The sequence below is a fragment of the Notothenia rossii genome, assembly GCF_949606895.1.
Source record: "Notothenia rossii genome assembly, chromosome: 1".
NCBI classification, from domain to species: Eukaryota; Metazoa; Chordata; class Actinopteri; order Perciformes; family Nototheniidae; genus Notothenia; species Notothenia rossii.
In genome coordinates, this window is record NC_136912.1 from 46096118 (window position 1) to 46111462 (window position 15345).

At 39.6% G+C, this 15345-nt stretch overlaps 1 protein-coding gene and 1 long non-coding RNA gene across 5 annotated transcripts in view; one reads left to right on the forward strand and one right to left on the reverse strand.

Annotated features, from left to right (window-relative positions):
• Positions 1-14290, reverse strand: part of LOC307031790 — a 102384-nt gene extending 88094 nt beyond the window's left edge. For both annotated transcript variants that reach the window (XR_013806076.1, XR_013806077.1), the window contains exon 1: positions 14113-14290. This is a non-coding gene — a long non-coding RNA (uncharacterized lncRNA). The remainder of the gene's footprint in view (positions 1-14112) is intronic.
• On the forward strand, positions 937-12306 carry LOC307031775 (uncharacterized protein). 3 transcript variants are annotated; one of them, XM_079669164.1, is made up of 8 exons: positions 937-1202; positions 1634-1694; positions 4942-5008; positions 5250-5323; positions 8665-9694; positions 10550-10702; positions 10898-10987; positions 11652-12306. In XM_079669164.1, the coding sequence occupies exons 5-8, from the start codon at positions 8681-8683 to the stop codon at positions 11958-11960; spliced, it is 1566 nt and encodes a 521-aa protein (XP_079525290.1). In that variant the 5' UTR covers positions 937-1202; positions 1634-1694; positions 4942-5008; positions 5250-5323; positions 8665-8680; the 3' UTR covers positions 11961-12306. The 3 variants fall into 3 exon arrangements, with proteins under 3 accessions (XP_079525290.1, XP_079525289.1, XP_079525291.1); XM_079669163.1 differs by having other exon boundaries at positions 938-1202; positions 5250-7969; XM_079669165.1 differs by lacking the exons at positions 937-1202; positions 1634-1694; positions 4942-5008; positions 5250-5323 and having other exon boundaries at positions 8003-9694.
• Positions 14291-15345: the final 1055 nt, after the last annotated feature.

Genomic DNA, 15345 nt, shown 5'->3' on the forward strand with positions numbered 1-15345 from the left:
CAAGAGACCAGGAGCAGCCAAGGATTAGAAGAAATAACGGCCATCGGAGAGAAATTGAGCTGTGGTGTGTGGAGAACTGGGCAGCTATCTTGGTGAGTGACCGGCGTTAGCTACAGAATGTTAGTTAACGTCACATCACAACATTGTGAAGTTAGCTATCATATATCAGGCTATAACTAACGTAGCATTGATAATATAGTAACGTTACTGGCAGGACTGTTGATACTGATCCATAACAGAAACGAATGCGCAAGTATCAGCCGTATCTCGCGTTACCTAATGCAACTCCACACTACGGTGCTGTGTACCGGAGGAGAGACGCGAGATACGGCTGATATTTGACGACCTGGCGGAGAAAGGTTGTGGAGCCTCCGTTGATATGCCGTTGTAAATGGCTTGATGGAAAGCAGGTGTGTAGTCGGGGAGGGTGCACAGCTGATTGCAGCAGGTGAGTGGAGGTTGAGCCGGGAGCCAGGAGTGACAGCCACCACGCACACACAAACAACACAGACAGGGGGAAACAAACAAAAAAACACAAAGGAGACGGCTGGAGCAGTACAGCCACCACAGCGTTACCTAATGCAACTCCACACTACGTCTTACGGTGCCGTGTACCGGAGGGGAGAGAGAGAGAGCAGCGAAGGGGGAGGAGAGAGAAGTAATACGGTTTCCTGATAAAGCTGTGGAGAGTATGTGCTGCAGGGAGGTGGATGCACAACGCACTCAGGAACGAACGCTAGCTCCGGTCCTTTTTACTGTGGACTTGATGTCCTGACAGGCTGGTATTTGTGCAACCTGCACAAACACAATACTGCACCATGATTACAAATGGTGAAATACAATGTAAAACTACCGAAAAATACCAGCTCACTAAAACACAACCGCTCAACTCAACGCAACTACTAACTACACTGAAAAAAGGGGGACTGGCCATCTGTTGGATTTATCCAAGCCTATTGTGTGAATGTTATACAATTGCCTCATGTTCCGAAGCAAAATGTAATAGTATTGAGTAGAATCTACATTTTATGTGGAGAGAGTACATGAACTTGTTTAGGTCATGTTGGGATAAAATGAGTCAATCAAATAAATGTATCAATTCCACCGCAATATACCCCGCGAAATCGCGCAATGCATTTCTTTGTGGAAGAAGACAGCAGCAAGGAAGGCAGCTCTGTCCCGCCATTACCCAGCTTGGATCGGTAAGTATGGATGGTTGGAGTACATTGGAATATTAGTTAATGCGTAACTATATGTAATATAATGCATTGAAAGTCACCAACATAAGTTAATGAACTGTCATGAAGTTATTTGCTCTCGTGCTGTTGAATTACCATGTGCTACGTTTCCTCTTTGAAAATGGCGGGTGGGGCCCGCCGCAAGGTGTTGGTTCGTAGTTACTTAATGCTATCTGTTAATTTAGCCATTGTTAGCTAACGTCGCATTAGGATTAACGTTAGCTTTCAAACGAAAGCTTTGGTCAACGAGCAGTACGAGTTTACATTACTGTCTTTTAATTAAGAGGCTGGGGCGCTCACTTTTTAACCAAGCCACGCTCCAAAGTTATGCTAAATTTTAGCAAGGGAAAAACGGCAATACTTTTTTAATGTCAATGCTGTTGTTGCTGCTGCAGATTGCTGCTGTAGATTGCCGTCAGACGACCGTAGTGCCTCTGCTGTGGCTCAAGTTCTGTGGTGAGTATGTATTTTATCTGTAAATAACAGGATTAGAAGTGTGGGTATCGTTTATCAGAATTATGATACCAGTAGGCTACCCTTAAAACCTGATTGGGGTATGTTAGAAATTAAAATCAATGTTTTAATGGGGAAATGTAGTTTAAACATGCCGTCAGTTTTAATGCTCTTTTATACTGAAAAACCAGAAATTCTTGTGCACAAGCAGTTAAGCTTTTATTCTGAAAATCCTTCATCTCCGGTTAGCATTTAGCATGTGGCTAATATACGATTTCCTAAAGAGGTGAATTTAGTAGCGAAATGATATGGAGTGGTGCAAACCGAAGCCTACTGATTTAACACTACAACTGTAGATGTCGAGGTACTACCATGCTGAATATTAAATGAAGGTACAGTTTATTTGAATACATTATTGTTTACAGACGAGAGTAGCATGTGACAACATCCGGAATGACCGGAAACCAAACGAGCCGAGAAGTATTGTTTAGAGCAGGGGTACTCAAATACAAATGTTAAAGGTCCAAAAAAATGTTTTTAATAAGACAAAGGTCCGATGATTACGGTCATTCAACATTTTAAACAATTGCAACAAGATTCTTAACACGAGGTTGCAAAAACAAAAATAATCTGTGTGCAGCAGTTTTCATTGTTATTGCGTCTGTGCTTGATCCCTCAGAGTCGCAGAGCTGCACAGTTATGAATAAAGGCAGCCGCACCCTCTTTCATTCAGCATTCCCATCATTGCTTTATAAGTGTCTTGCCCCCTTGTGTGTCCACTGAGGTTCGTCAGGCCCAACTCATCTTCAACAAACTCCCCCTTTGCCTCATCATAAAAACTCACAAACACCAGCAACTGAGCATTGTCAGTGGTGCCAGTGGACTCATCCACAGCTAAGGAAATGCACTGTGCATTTTGTATTCCATCACAAAGCTGATTAATCAAATCACCAGCCAGTATTTATGTTCTTCTGGTTGCTGTGGAATCTGAGAGGGGGATTTGCTTTATTTGACCTGTCATTTCCTCTTTTTGTTTGCCTTCAAACATGGTCTCCATCACTTCAGTCATGCATTATTTTATACTTCAGTTATTATCCAGTGGAAAGTCCTTACCTACTGGCCTAGTTAAAAAAAAGTGGTTACTTTTTTTTGGCTGGGCAGTGTAGTTTTACACACCGTCTTATTTGACTTTCTCAGGACTTAGAACAGTTTTTTGGGGGCAGACCCCCACAAAGAAAAAACTCGTAAGGTCATCATCTTAACAGTTTTGTATGCTCATCCCGTGAGCAGAGCATCATGTCTATTACAGCTGAATGCCGCGATTACCATTTTGTTCAGCAAAACGCCTCACCAAATTAGTAAGATCCAAAGCTTTAGTGCGTTTTGATTCAATGAACAGCCATTGATTCAATGTACAGCCAAACTTGACAGTCTCTTCTCTGTCATTGTAGACCGCAAATACCTCATTCCTTCAGTACTTAGGTCCGAATCAGTCTATGGTCCGAATGCTTCTCGTTTTGCGCCGTACCGTTCAAATGAAATCGCCGCCAATCATATTTCAACGCTCGCGCCATGGGTTGACGTGCGTTACAAGACGTGTGTCTTGTGCTGCATTCACTTGCACTCGGACATTAGAGACGTTCTCTCATAAATGTCCGATGAGCCACAACTTTTCTTTCAAAACAAAGCTGCCAACTGGGTGGCAAGGCCTATTTTTAGGGTGGCAGTTGCCACCCCATGCCGCCCCGGGGTCCCCGGTAGGTGAAACTAGGCTGCTAGCTACAGTACAGATGCAACTAGATGAGCTGTTAACTCTCGCTCTGACTTTTTTTTTTTTAAACACACATTTTTCCCACCCGCATTCCGCGAAGACCCGCCCTACTGTGCCTCTGATTCGCAGAGTGTTGGTGGGGGGGAAAAAACGCTGACGGGATGCTGAATGTGATTGGACCAATGCGTTGACAGACACACACAGACACACACAGACAGACAGACAGACAGATAGAGCGCTGTTTGTACACAGCGGAGAATTTTGACTCGTTGCGTTGTCTCAAAAATAACACAGATAATACAGATAATACATATGAAAAGTATAATTTCGCTCAGAGTCCAGAGACAGTTGTCGTTCGGTCCGGATCCGGACCGGAGTCCGGACTTTGAGGATGCCTGGTTTAGAGTATTGATTACAGCGTTTAGAATGTGTTAAATGAAAAGTGATGAAAGAGAATATGAGGAGAAACGGCGTGTTAAGCATATATTGAATGTGAAAAGAACCTATCCTCTGTTTAAATGCAATAACGGACATTGGAGACGAGGTGAGCCGGCTGGCGGGGAGGAGCCAGCAGAGGATATATAAACAGCACCGGAGGAGAGATCTATTCTCTTCTCTTCCCTATTGAGGAGAGCCAGATCACAGCTGTTTGTCTGACTGAACAATATCATGCTTGTGACCAACCCGCGCCTTTTTAAATTAAAGTACCCAATTGAACTTTCACAGAGACTCCATTTAGTCTCCTATTTTAAAGCTTCTCTCCTGGTCGGGAGAATAACGAACACAGTTAACAGGTACTAACGGGGCTAACGGCTACTTAAGGGCTAACGGCTTAGCATGGTTAGCAGTCCGGTGCATCAGCTTTAGGGCATATATGTTTGTGCGTCATTCTAGGGGATACAGACAGGCTATATGCTCTAGTTACCAGAAGCACATGGCTAATTATTATGCAGCACATGGTTAATTATTATGCAGACTGACATCATTTGACTTTCCCAGTGCCCCATGTAGCAGTGATTATTATGATAAGGATAGGTATCCTTTGACTTGAGAAGTCGATACTACTTGGTACCAGATTATTTCGGTAGGTACCCAGCCGTATATATACATGTACATTGAAGGGAGCAATGGTGTCATTTACATTTTCAGATGCAGACATGTATATTGGCTATTTGTTGATCTGCTATAAAAAAGATTGGCATCATCCCTCAAAATAACATAATCTGTTGACCTGTAGAGTCATAGCCGTGGGAAGTCATTTTACTTAGGGGGTGAGGCCAAAAGTGGGGAGAGATTTCAACAGTAACATGAACATAATAGTAACCATTAAAAAATGTACACCATTCACCAACAGGGGGTGCTGCAGCACCTCCAGAACCCCTACTTCCCGTATGTGTAGACTAGAGTATTTACAATTTTTGTCTATAGAAATACTGTTTTGCATTGTATAAGTGTTTTTTGTGTTGCTCTTTGTTGCAGCAGATTGAAACGCGAACTCTGTGCGTGTCTGGAGTCGGCGCTTTTACTGTGGGCTCAAATTGATGTGGTGAGAATACAATTGTATTTTGGTTTAACCCTGTCCCACTCGGTGTGATTGGCCATTGTGTGATGTGTCATACTTTTTGAAATGCTTTTTATAAACAGTTGTGTCACTACTGTTACTTAGACCTTCCCCATTTTATTATTGATTGATGTTTGTTATTTCATTTTGACAGCTTGTCTTACATTTTTGTCAGAATGTTCTCATTAGACATTAATCCTTCTTTGTTTCCATTTGTCTTTTGCAGTGAATGGTGCTGCAAGTTTGCCAGAATGTTGCTGTGAATGTGGCGTTGTAAGGCCTGCCCCTCAGTTTTACCAAGTAGGTCCCAAATATTAAAACATTATCGAGTGAAACATAGATATTATGGGAATAATAATCGTTTTCCTTGTGTATATGTAAGCTGCCCCTGCACTTTTAAAACGTGGAATGCGCTTTTAATTCATTTGAATAGATTTCATGTGACTAAAACCAGTCATCAATCCAAGAGCTGTATATTTAGGTGCCAGTTATGTCCTTGTAAGGATCTTGTCTCGGAAAGGTATTACTGGGCTCACATTAATGCACACCTTAACAAAAATGAGGTTGTAACTTGCATGTTTTTAGATTGCAACTTTCAAACAAATATCTACGGAACATTTAAATCCCACTGGAGCAGAAAACATACTTATTATTCAATTACAGATTTTAAACCAGAAATTGTGACATCAACCACCTTTGTTTCTCTGGAATCTGCGCAAAATACTTCAGATGATGAAATAGGTGAGGCATACTCTGATGCACAACCAGATTGCAGTGTTTATGCCCCGAATGACCTTCCAAATGTAATTGAACAAACTTTTGCAGCAGCTTTGTTAAAGTTGGAACATTTAACCCATGTACCAAGCACAGCAATCAATGATTTTTTGCTAGAGCTTCACAACTTAACTAGCTCTCTCTCGAGTTCCCACACTGATGGCGTTCTAGTTGATATTTTTCAGAAGCACAAACTCCAGGTTGACAGAGCTATCATAGAGGAAATAACCACTTCTCTGTGCACTGCGAATCCTATAAATAAAGCCATAGAGAAGGGTGGTCCTTTGAGTTCTACATATCAACGTAAGCAGTATTACAAGGCAAACTTTAATATTGTTGAACCAGTTGAATGTATTTTGGATGCTAAAGAGAAGAAAACCTTCCAGTATGTCCCCATTCTTGAATCTCTACAGGTGCTGTTGAATAGGAAAGATATTGTGGACAAGTTAGTTTGTAGTCACAAAACGCAAAGGGAAACAGAGACAGCAAAAGAAATTGTGTACAAGTGTTTCAGGGATGGTCTGCATTGTAAGCAAAACAGTTTATTGTCAGGTCAAGAGTTAAGGGTATCTATTGGTTTGTATGTTGATGACTTTGAGGTCTGTAACCCTCTTGGCACCTCCCGTAAAACCCACAAACTTTGTGCTGTGTACTGGGTGCTGAGTAACCTACCCCCAGGGTCTCATTCCTCTTTGTCCTCCATTTACTTAGCTATTTTGTGCAAAACAGACAATGTTAAGACCTATGGCTATGACAAGGTTTTAGAGCCACTTCTACGTGATCTCAGGTCTTTGGAAGTTGATGGAATTTTTGTCGCACAACTGGGAACATCGCTCAAAGGTACAGTTCAAACTATTGCTGCAGACAATTTAGGAGCTCATGGATTAGCGGGTTTTGTTGAGAATTTTTCAGGCACCTATTTTTGTCGTTTTTGTACTGCAACAGCTTCAGACATTGCATCAAATGAGGTTAGAGCAGGAACTTTCAGCCTCAGAACAAAAGAAATACATGACACTCATGTCAGAACAGCCCTAGATAGTGGCAGCAGCTGTTTTGGAGTTAAAAGAGCTTGTCCTTTGACTAAAGCGCTTTCTCATTTTAATGTCATCAGTGGCTATCCTCCTGACATTGCCCACGATCTCTTTGAAGGCATTGTGCCTGTTGAAATAGCACATTGTCTAACATTTCTAATCTCAAAGAAGTACATAACCTTGGAAGATATTAACAATTCCATTCTACATTTCCCATACAAGTGGACAGACAAAACAAATAAGCCTCATATTTTGCCACAAAATCTCTCACACAGGAAAACCATAGGTGGTAATGCCCATGAAAACTGGTGCTTGTTAAGATTGCTCCCATTTATAATTGGGCCTAAGATTCCTGAGCATGATCCAGCATGGCAGGTCTTGTTGGACCTAAAACAGATTGCTGAGCTTGTGGTTTCCCCAGTTCACAACGACGAGTCTATTGCATACCTTGAGAGCAAAATTTCAGACCATAGACAAAGGTATCAAGAGGTTTTTCCTAACAATAGACTGCGTCCCAAACACCACTACATAGAACATTATCCACAACTAATAAGGTTTTTTGGGCCTCTTGTGGGACTTTGGACTATGAGGTTTGAGGCAAAGCACAGTTTCTTTAAAAACATAATCAAACACACCAGTTGCTTTAAAAACGTGCCCCTATCTCTGGCTGTGAAACATCAGTTTATGATTGGCTACCACTTGTCGTCTCCAAGTATTGATAAACAAATGCTGGATGTCTCAGATGTATCTTCTGTCCCCTTAGATGTTTTGAAGGAGGAGCTAGTTCAAGCTTTTAAACAGAAAGATCCTGACATATCTGAAATACACCTTGCAAAAAATGTTTGGAGCAAGGGAATAAACTACAGGACAGGTATGGTAGTTGTCCATGGGTCGGAAGGTGGCTTGCCCGAATTTGGGGAAATCCATCAAATATGCATTTTGCATCAGAGAGTGTTTTTTGTCTTGAAACTGCTGTGTGGATGGTATAGTGAGCACTACAGAGCCTTTGAGGTGACTCCATCTCCGTCACGAGAACTTGCTCTTGTGGAAGTCTGTGAACTGGTCGATGAGTATCCCTTGGCCGCCTATCTGGTTGGATGTGTGCGGATGGTGACCTTGAAGAGATCAATCTGTGTCTGAGGTAAAGCAACAAATTAAACACTGCTTGGGCAGGTACAGACTAAAGTACAGAGAATAGGTACCGTTGGGTACTGGTATCGGTTCAAACACATATATATATAAACATTAGATGGCTCATGGGAGATTTTCCAGCGTAGCTCACCGGCCGCCATCTTGCTGCAGTCACCAGCTACTGTTGTAAGGTGAGTGATCTGCACAAAAATACTCTTAACTCGCTGAAATCTTGACTGATTTACAAACGGTTTGGTTTATTATAAACGTTATTAGCATGGCTATGATACAGGAGACAACAAGACATGTTGAAAAAAAAATCATAATTATAAGTATGCAGTACCATAACTACATCTTTGATGTTTATAACAAACCAACCCGTTTGAAAATTGAGCAAACTATGGTTATTTAAATAGTAAACCATAATGTTATGAATGAGCGAGCTGACTGCAGCAAGATGGCGGCCATGTTGCAACGTCGGTCTCCATTGGCCAGCAGCATGGGTGAGCCATCTATTGTTTATATCTATGGGTTCAAATGTGAACAGTACCCAACCCTATACATTGGTCCAATAACATTGTTATTGTTCTTCACAATGAACCCTTTTAAAAAATGACAAGCATTCACTCTTCTACCAAGCCCCATGTACTTGAAATAAAACTAATTCTAAACCTTTTATTGTTTATATACTCTCTTTCCTAACAGACGGTGAAGAAAGACCATGATGACATCAGCTGTTCTCAGAGTAATCCTAGGGGCTGACAGCTGTCAGAGGGTGGTGATTTCTGCTGGCCTGCCTTCAACTGTGAATGAACTGGAGAATGAGATAAAGACTCAGTGTAATATAAAGGAACCCTTTCGGCTGCAGTTCATGGACACGCTTTTTGGCGATGAATTTATGAACTTAACTTCCATGGGAGAAATACAAGACAAAGCTACAGTCAAGGTCATATACACATCATGCAGACCTCTCAATGCTGATGCAGATCAATGTGTGGACAGTTGCTCCTTTCCACCAACCAGTCATCCTGATGACACCACATCTTCTCTAGGCGACAGCACCGGGATTCTCACATCTCCAGAGTCCACTTCTTCACGGTCTTCATGGCCAGGTGTGTTCCATGTTCCCCGTTTTTCGTATGATGCAGAGATTAAGCTTGAAAAGGCCCACAGAGTTCTCAGAGAAGAAGGGACACTGTTGATCCCTGATTCAAAGCTCAAGTCTGATATACTAGAGGGGTTGATTCAGGAGGTAGTTAAGCACAAAGTCTACGCCACGGACAGGGAGTTTGACCAAGTTGCAGAGGCGCTCGTCATGAAGCATCCATGTTTACAAGAAAAAGGCTCAGCCTCTGGCTATGGGGGATGGAAGACTAGTCTCAAATACAAGTTGTCCAACTACCGCACACATCTCCGGAAAGTGGGATGTCCTGAAGTATGTGTAAATACTTTGAAACATAAACCAGAAGGGAAACGTTCTCCTGCTTTTAAAGTTAAGAAACCAAAGAGGGGTGAAGTGGCCTACTGCCCTGACTTTCCACTTGGAGAATGCGCCCAGTCCTTGGAGAAGATGAGGGTTGAACTCCTTTCAGATTACAAGAAGCGTAATAACAGAGAGACAGTTAAGGCTAAAATGGAGAAAACATTTGCATTGAGAAGACAAGAAGTCATTAGTGATGTTCCCATGACCAGTGATGTACAAGAGAGATGGCCAGCTCTCTTTGGTGTAATGGAGGTGAGTACAAAGATAATGGTGTAACTTTTTGTGCTGTAGATGGTATATGCAACTGTTAGAGTAAAGCTTGGCCCCATTACGATGTTGTTCAGAAGTAGGTGCAAATGAATGCTGGATGTTGAAAAGCTGATGCTTCACTGCATTGCTGGCTTAAATGTGTAAGAAGAAGGTGAAGTAGTAGGAATATTTGAAAAAGTGGGAACATGATTGAAGCAGATGAGTAGGGCTTGAGTTTAAGGATGTCCGTCATCCCGGGGGCCGAAAAAAATAGGATTGAGGAGGAGGAACATTTATTTAGCGAGGAATTTGGGCTTAGAGTTAAAAGGAAAAATACCGTGATAACGTCATAAATTAAAATGACTGCAAGTTTTGTTTAGCACAAGTTCTTATTAAACCTCCTTGAGAACAGAAACACACAGCACATACTGCTGGTGTCATGTCCCTACTGGTTTTCAGACTAACTGGTTTCCACATGTTGTGTTTACCGAACACAACAGTTGTGGTCTGCCTCTGTCATCAGATTCGTCACACATTCACAAACATATTATTGGCGATTTTCAGGTCCAAATCTCGTATCTACTGTGGCGAATATGATTGTATAAGTTAGCACTACATCAAAGCCGCCTAAAAAAATAAGTTTGTCTAAAATATATCAGATCGCGTCAAGCTGGATTACATCTCGGTAGAGCAAAATGCTTTCAGCATTCACACCCAATATTCCATAGCCGAAATCAAATGCTGAGCAAACATGCATAGTGCATACAGTTATGTGATTGGCAGCTGTAAGTTTAATGAAACAAATGTGTGTATGTCAGTGGGCCGTGTTGTTAAAAAATGGTTTCATTTTTTTTTCAGGTTAACGCAGAGTTCAAGCGGATTACAACTATGGCTCTACAGTCAAGGTTCCTGTCACAGCTTGACCTACACTCCGCAAGTCTGCTGAGGGTGTTCTCGAAAAAATCGGGGCAGCAGGGCAAGAAGTTAAAAGACATGGCTGCCATGATGACGGTAAGAACTTTTGAACTGTGTGTATATGTGTAGATATGTGTGTGTGTGTGTGTGTGTGTATATATATATAATATTTCCTTTTTGGCATTAGGTCAGTCTAAAATCAATTACAATGGTAAATTATCCCAAAATGTGACCACTCCATAGGTTCAATTTGATTAAAATGTCCCTATATTCTTTGTTTTAATCCTTAAGGAAGACATCGATGCTGACAGGGAGTGCCTCATTAAAGGACTCTGCATCTACCTCAATGAGGATCCTGAGGATCTGGTGAAGGAGTACATGGTGAGTGTGTGCTAAAGTAGTAGGCCACATACAAAAAATAAGTTAGTTTGAACATGTTTTTAAGAAGAAAAATAGCCTCAGTTAAAAGAACCTCATTTGACCAGATATACCAGACCATATTACCAGACATGTTACTTAGCTGTCTTCCTGAAATTGATATTATAATTGGTTTTGTTAGAATTAACATGGTCTATCATGATTTGTGTTCTTCTGATTCCAGAAACACATTCAAATACTAATGCAATAGTCTTAAGGACAGCTCTATCCTCCTCAGGCTGCAGTATCTTCCACCTGTAGGGCTTATATTACATCACATAGGATGAATTATGAATCAGGAGTAGTACCTAATGCTTTGCTCATTAGTCTCCAGCATTTGGTGTCATTTCATTTCACCTGTCTATTCTCTCCAACCTTCTCCTCTTTTTAAAGTCGCTGATATATATATTACCAATAATAATTACCATTCACTCAATTTAATGTACAACCTACAATCTGATAGCCAGGCTGGTGAAACCCACAGGTGAAAACAAACCAGGTATTCTTCTTCGCAAGCATTGTGCTAATTAGTGTAGTGCCACAGTAGAGTCAAATAAGCAAATTGTGTCTTAATGAGGTCCGAGTAAAAAAAATCTTATCCTTAAAGAAATAATTTATCTTCCACCAGGACATGACTGAGGCCAACACACTACGTGAGGTAGAAGAAACAACAGTGGGGATCTATGTTGCCAGAGAGACTCCCAGCAGTGACTATTCTGATGTCGGAGTTATCCTCGAGGGTGTGGTGGTGCTTCAGGATCTGGAGAATGTGGCTCTTGCAGCTGTAATGCTGTTTGGACTCATGTATGCCCTAAACATGAATTACCCGTTGAAGCTCCGCAACACCTTAGAAGTTATTCAGAAGCTTATAATGGAGGTGGATGCATCTGACCTTTCAAGAAAGGCCCAAAACTTGAAGAGGAAAATGCACGAGTGAAGAGAGCTCACTGTCCATGTTCACTGTCCATGTTCACGGCTCGCTGTTCCTACACTGTTCTTGTAGTTGAGATGCAGAGTATACATTCCTGGACTGAGTGGTGTGGCTGGTTCTCCCACCATCGCAGTTATTGATGCCTTATAAAAAGCAGGGGATGCTTTATTTATATATATATATATATATATATATATATATTGTTTTTTTGTTTACGTTGTTGTAACGAAATTGCTAAACGATATGTAAGGTCCTTTTTAATATTTGTACTTCTCAAATTGGAGATTAGTTTTGGAAAGACTTGAGTGATTATTTAATCTCCAGGTTCTTGAATAAAGGTCTTGAAACAAAACTTTCTAATCGTTTTCAATGCAAAAAAAGTGGGTTATGTTTACTTTTAAAATCTGTTTCATATTTACATAAAATTATATTTATAAATATAATGTATAACAAAAAAAATTACAATTCTGAAAACATGTAATAGACATGGGAATATTAAAATAACAAATATTGCTAGAGTTATGTGATCAAATAGTGTTGGAATAAAAGGGATTGAATTGTGTTTGAATAAAGTGATCAACATGGGTTGGAGTAAAATGATGAAAGTGTTTAATTTACTTTATTGAAACACATTTCAATAACTTTGAATCAACACAAAGTAATTGCGTTGATTGGACATAAATCGTTTGTGTTGATTTAAAACAATTCTATAGGTTGCTGCCAAAGCAAATTATTTGTGTGCAACAAATGTCCACAATTGAATTGAGTAAATCCAATGTGTTCTTTTTTTCAGTGTATACCCGCGGTCAGAGAGCGGAGATGTTTACCCTTTGTGATGTAATATGACGCGTTTGACGTATGACCTTAAAAAAAAGCAGTTTTTAAGAGCAGAACTCAAAATTGCTCCTTTCCCTCTGAATTCCTGCCCTTATGTCTCATAAAAGATATCAAATCCTACATTCACTTTTTTAATTGTAATTTTCAAGCAAGTTTAAGCATAAATTTAGAAAAAAAAACAACCTGCAAGATGCTCTTTAAATTACGGATATATCTTTCTGTCTGTGATGTTTTACAAATCAGATATTAATGTGTAGAAGTAAAACATGAGAAATAGTATAGCAATATCCTGTAAAATTATGTAAAAACATGAATAAAACTTCACATCTTCAGATGTTATACATACATAAGTGTCCTACACTAATAATACAAAGTTATTATTAGTATGCTGCAGAGGTGGGAGTAAGTCCTACATGTGCAAGTCATGAGCAAGTCTCAAGTCTTGACCTACAAGTATCAAGCAAGTCCCAATTCACTGTGGTGAGAGTCAAGCAAGTCAAGTCATTGCTCAGGTCAAGCAAGTCAAGTCATACGAAATTCTGATGAATAAGCCCAGTTTCCGCATTTAAATCAGTTAAAAGACAGTGGCTATGAAAATGGATTCAACCCACACTATGATCTTCATTACATACACAGTTAATCATTTTAAATCTAATTTAGACCGATGACAATCATATTAGATTCATATTAACCCCAGAACTGTAGAAAATATAGCTAGGACTCAAAAAGTCTGTTCAAAAAGGCAGAATTCCAGGTAAGAAGATCATATATGCCATTTGCCATTACACATATTTAATTAACATTTCTGTTAACACTAGAACCGCCAACAGCGTCAGCACCTACATAGATATCATTTTCAAACCATTGAATTTGTTCCTCTTCATAATTGCCTTATAAACTAAGCAGGACGATTTAAAACTCACTTAAATGGGTTAATTTAGAAATGGCTTCAGTTTATCATCATAACAGATCAAAAAGTTCAGATTCATTTTACAATAAATCAAGGAATGATGCACTTCTACAAACAAAAACAACATAATTAAAACATTTAAACAAACTACTAAAAGTAGATGAACTACATTATTCAAAAGTTTCCAGTAACTTCTGATAATAACACAGGGGAAATAAACGAGGCATCTCTTTTCGTCTCTTTCTCTCCTGACAGCCCGTCAGTATCAGGGTTAGTCAAAATGAATCCCGGTTCTAGTGTTCATTTACCCCGTTTTGTCTTCTCTTTGCTTAATCGATTTGAAACCAAATCTAACGTAGCTTAAACTTAACGTTAGCTTTCTAGCTAACACAACACAGTCACGTAGCCTACCTTTCTCTGTGTTTTTTTTTTGTAGTGACGAATGAAGTTGGATGTTGTGGTGGTCCTGTCACTGATCTTTATGCTGCAGACCCTGCATACCGCTGTTCTCTTCTTATTAGCTTCATCGACAAAATAATCCTTGAATCCAAACTTAACTATTTTTGGAGTAAAGCTAGCCGCTGCCATGTTAACTGACACTCTTGCCGTCTAGTGGGTTGCCAGGTTTGCGCGCATGGCGTTATAATCACGTTTTTCAAAAAAACTAAACGTAACATCCCACTACAAAAAACAAACGCAAATATTTCATTTTAAACAGTCAAGTCCTTTCAAGTCATCTGTCTCAAGCTTAAGTCAAGTCTAAAGTCATGAATACCAAGTCAAAGTCAAGTCAAGTCTTTTATCAATGTTAGTCAAGCAAGTCTCAAGTCAAAAAATATGCGACTCGAGTCAAGTCATGTGACTCGAGTCCCCACCTCTAGTATGCTGTGTGTACCTTTTGTGCACCGCCTCGTGGTTAAAGCACATTATTGAATTATTTTTATTGAATAATGTTATTTTTGTTGAATAATGTTATTTGATGAAAACAATATTAAGAGTAATTGCTTTCATAGGGGGAAAGTAGAAGGTCAATGATAGAAATATAGAATATAAAAAATGAAGAATATACTGTAAGTGACCTCTACAATAAAACAGTTTAGTGCTGGATGTACAAAGATATGAATATGAGGATGTGCAAAACAGACTAACTAATTAACCTTTATTAACACATTAAAGAATAGTTTAGGTTAATGTCTTCTTTCAAATAAGAAAAAAGCTTTGGGGGTATCTATCAACAGATAAATATTAAGCCTGACAAAGTACTTAACGTCTAATATATTGCTTTCCTGAAATGTTCACTATGTTGAAGCGCTTATTTTAAATGATATTATACACATTAATTAAACTCTTATGTATGTAGATAGAAAAAGAAATGTGCAGAATTGGACAGTTTAATGGTGGAGGTATACACACATATTGATAGATGTCTTGTAATGCACTGTTGAGGAACCTGTGAGCCAAGTTTTTCATTCATTGCATAACCACAACGTAGATGTGTATATGATAAGTCAATAAACCTTAGAAAATCTTGTAAGGGATGTGCAAAATAGCCATTATATACAGTCTTTAATTAACTATTAGTAGAGAATAACGAGTAATTAATACACTAATATATAGAGATCTGCAGATAAATGTGTAGTCTTC

Excerpts from the sequence above, each read along its gene's own strand:
- LOC307031775 (XM_079669164.1), top strand. The coding sequence starts at position 8,681 with ATGATGACATCAGCTGTTCTCAGAGTAATCCTAGGGGCTGACAGCTGT. Across the intron at positions 9,695-10,549 it reads CTCTCTTTGGTGTAATGGAG|GTTAACGCAGAGTTCAAGCG; the intron begins GTGAGTACAAAG and ends TTTTTTTTTCAG. Across the intron at positions 10,988-11,651 it reads ATCTGGTGAAGGAGTACATG|GACATGACTGAGGCCAACAC; the intron begins GTGAGTGTGTGC and ends ATCTTCCACCAG.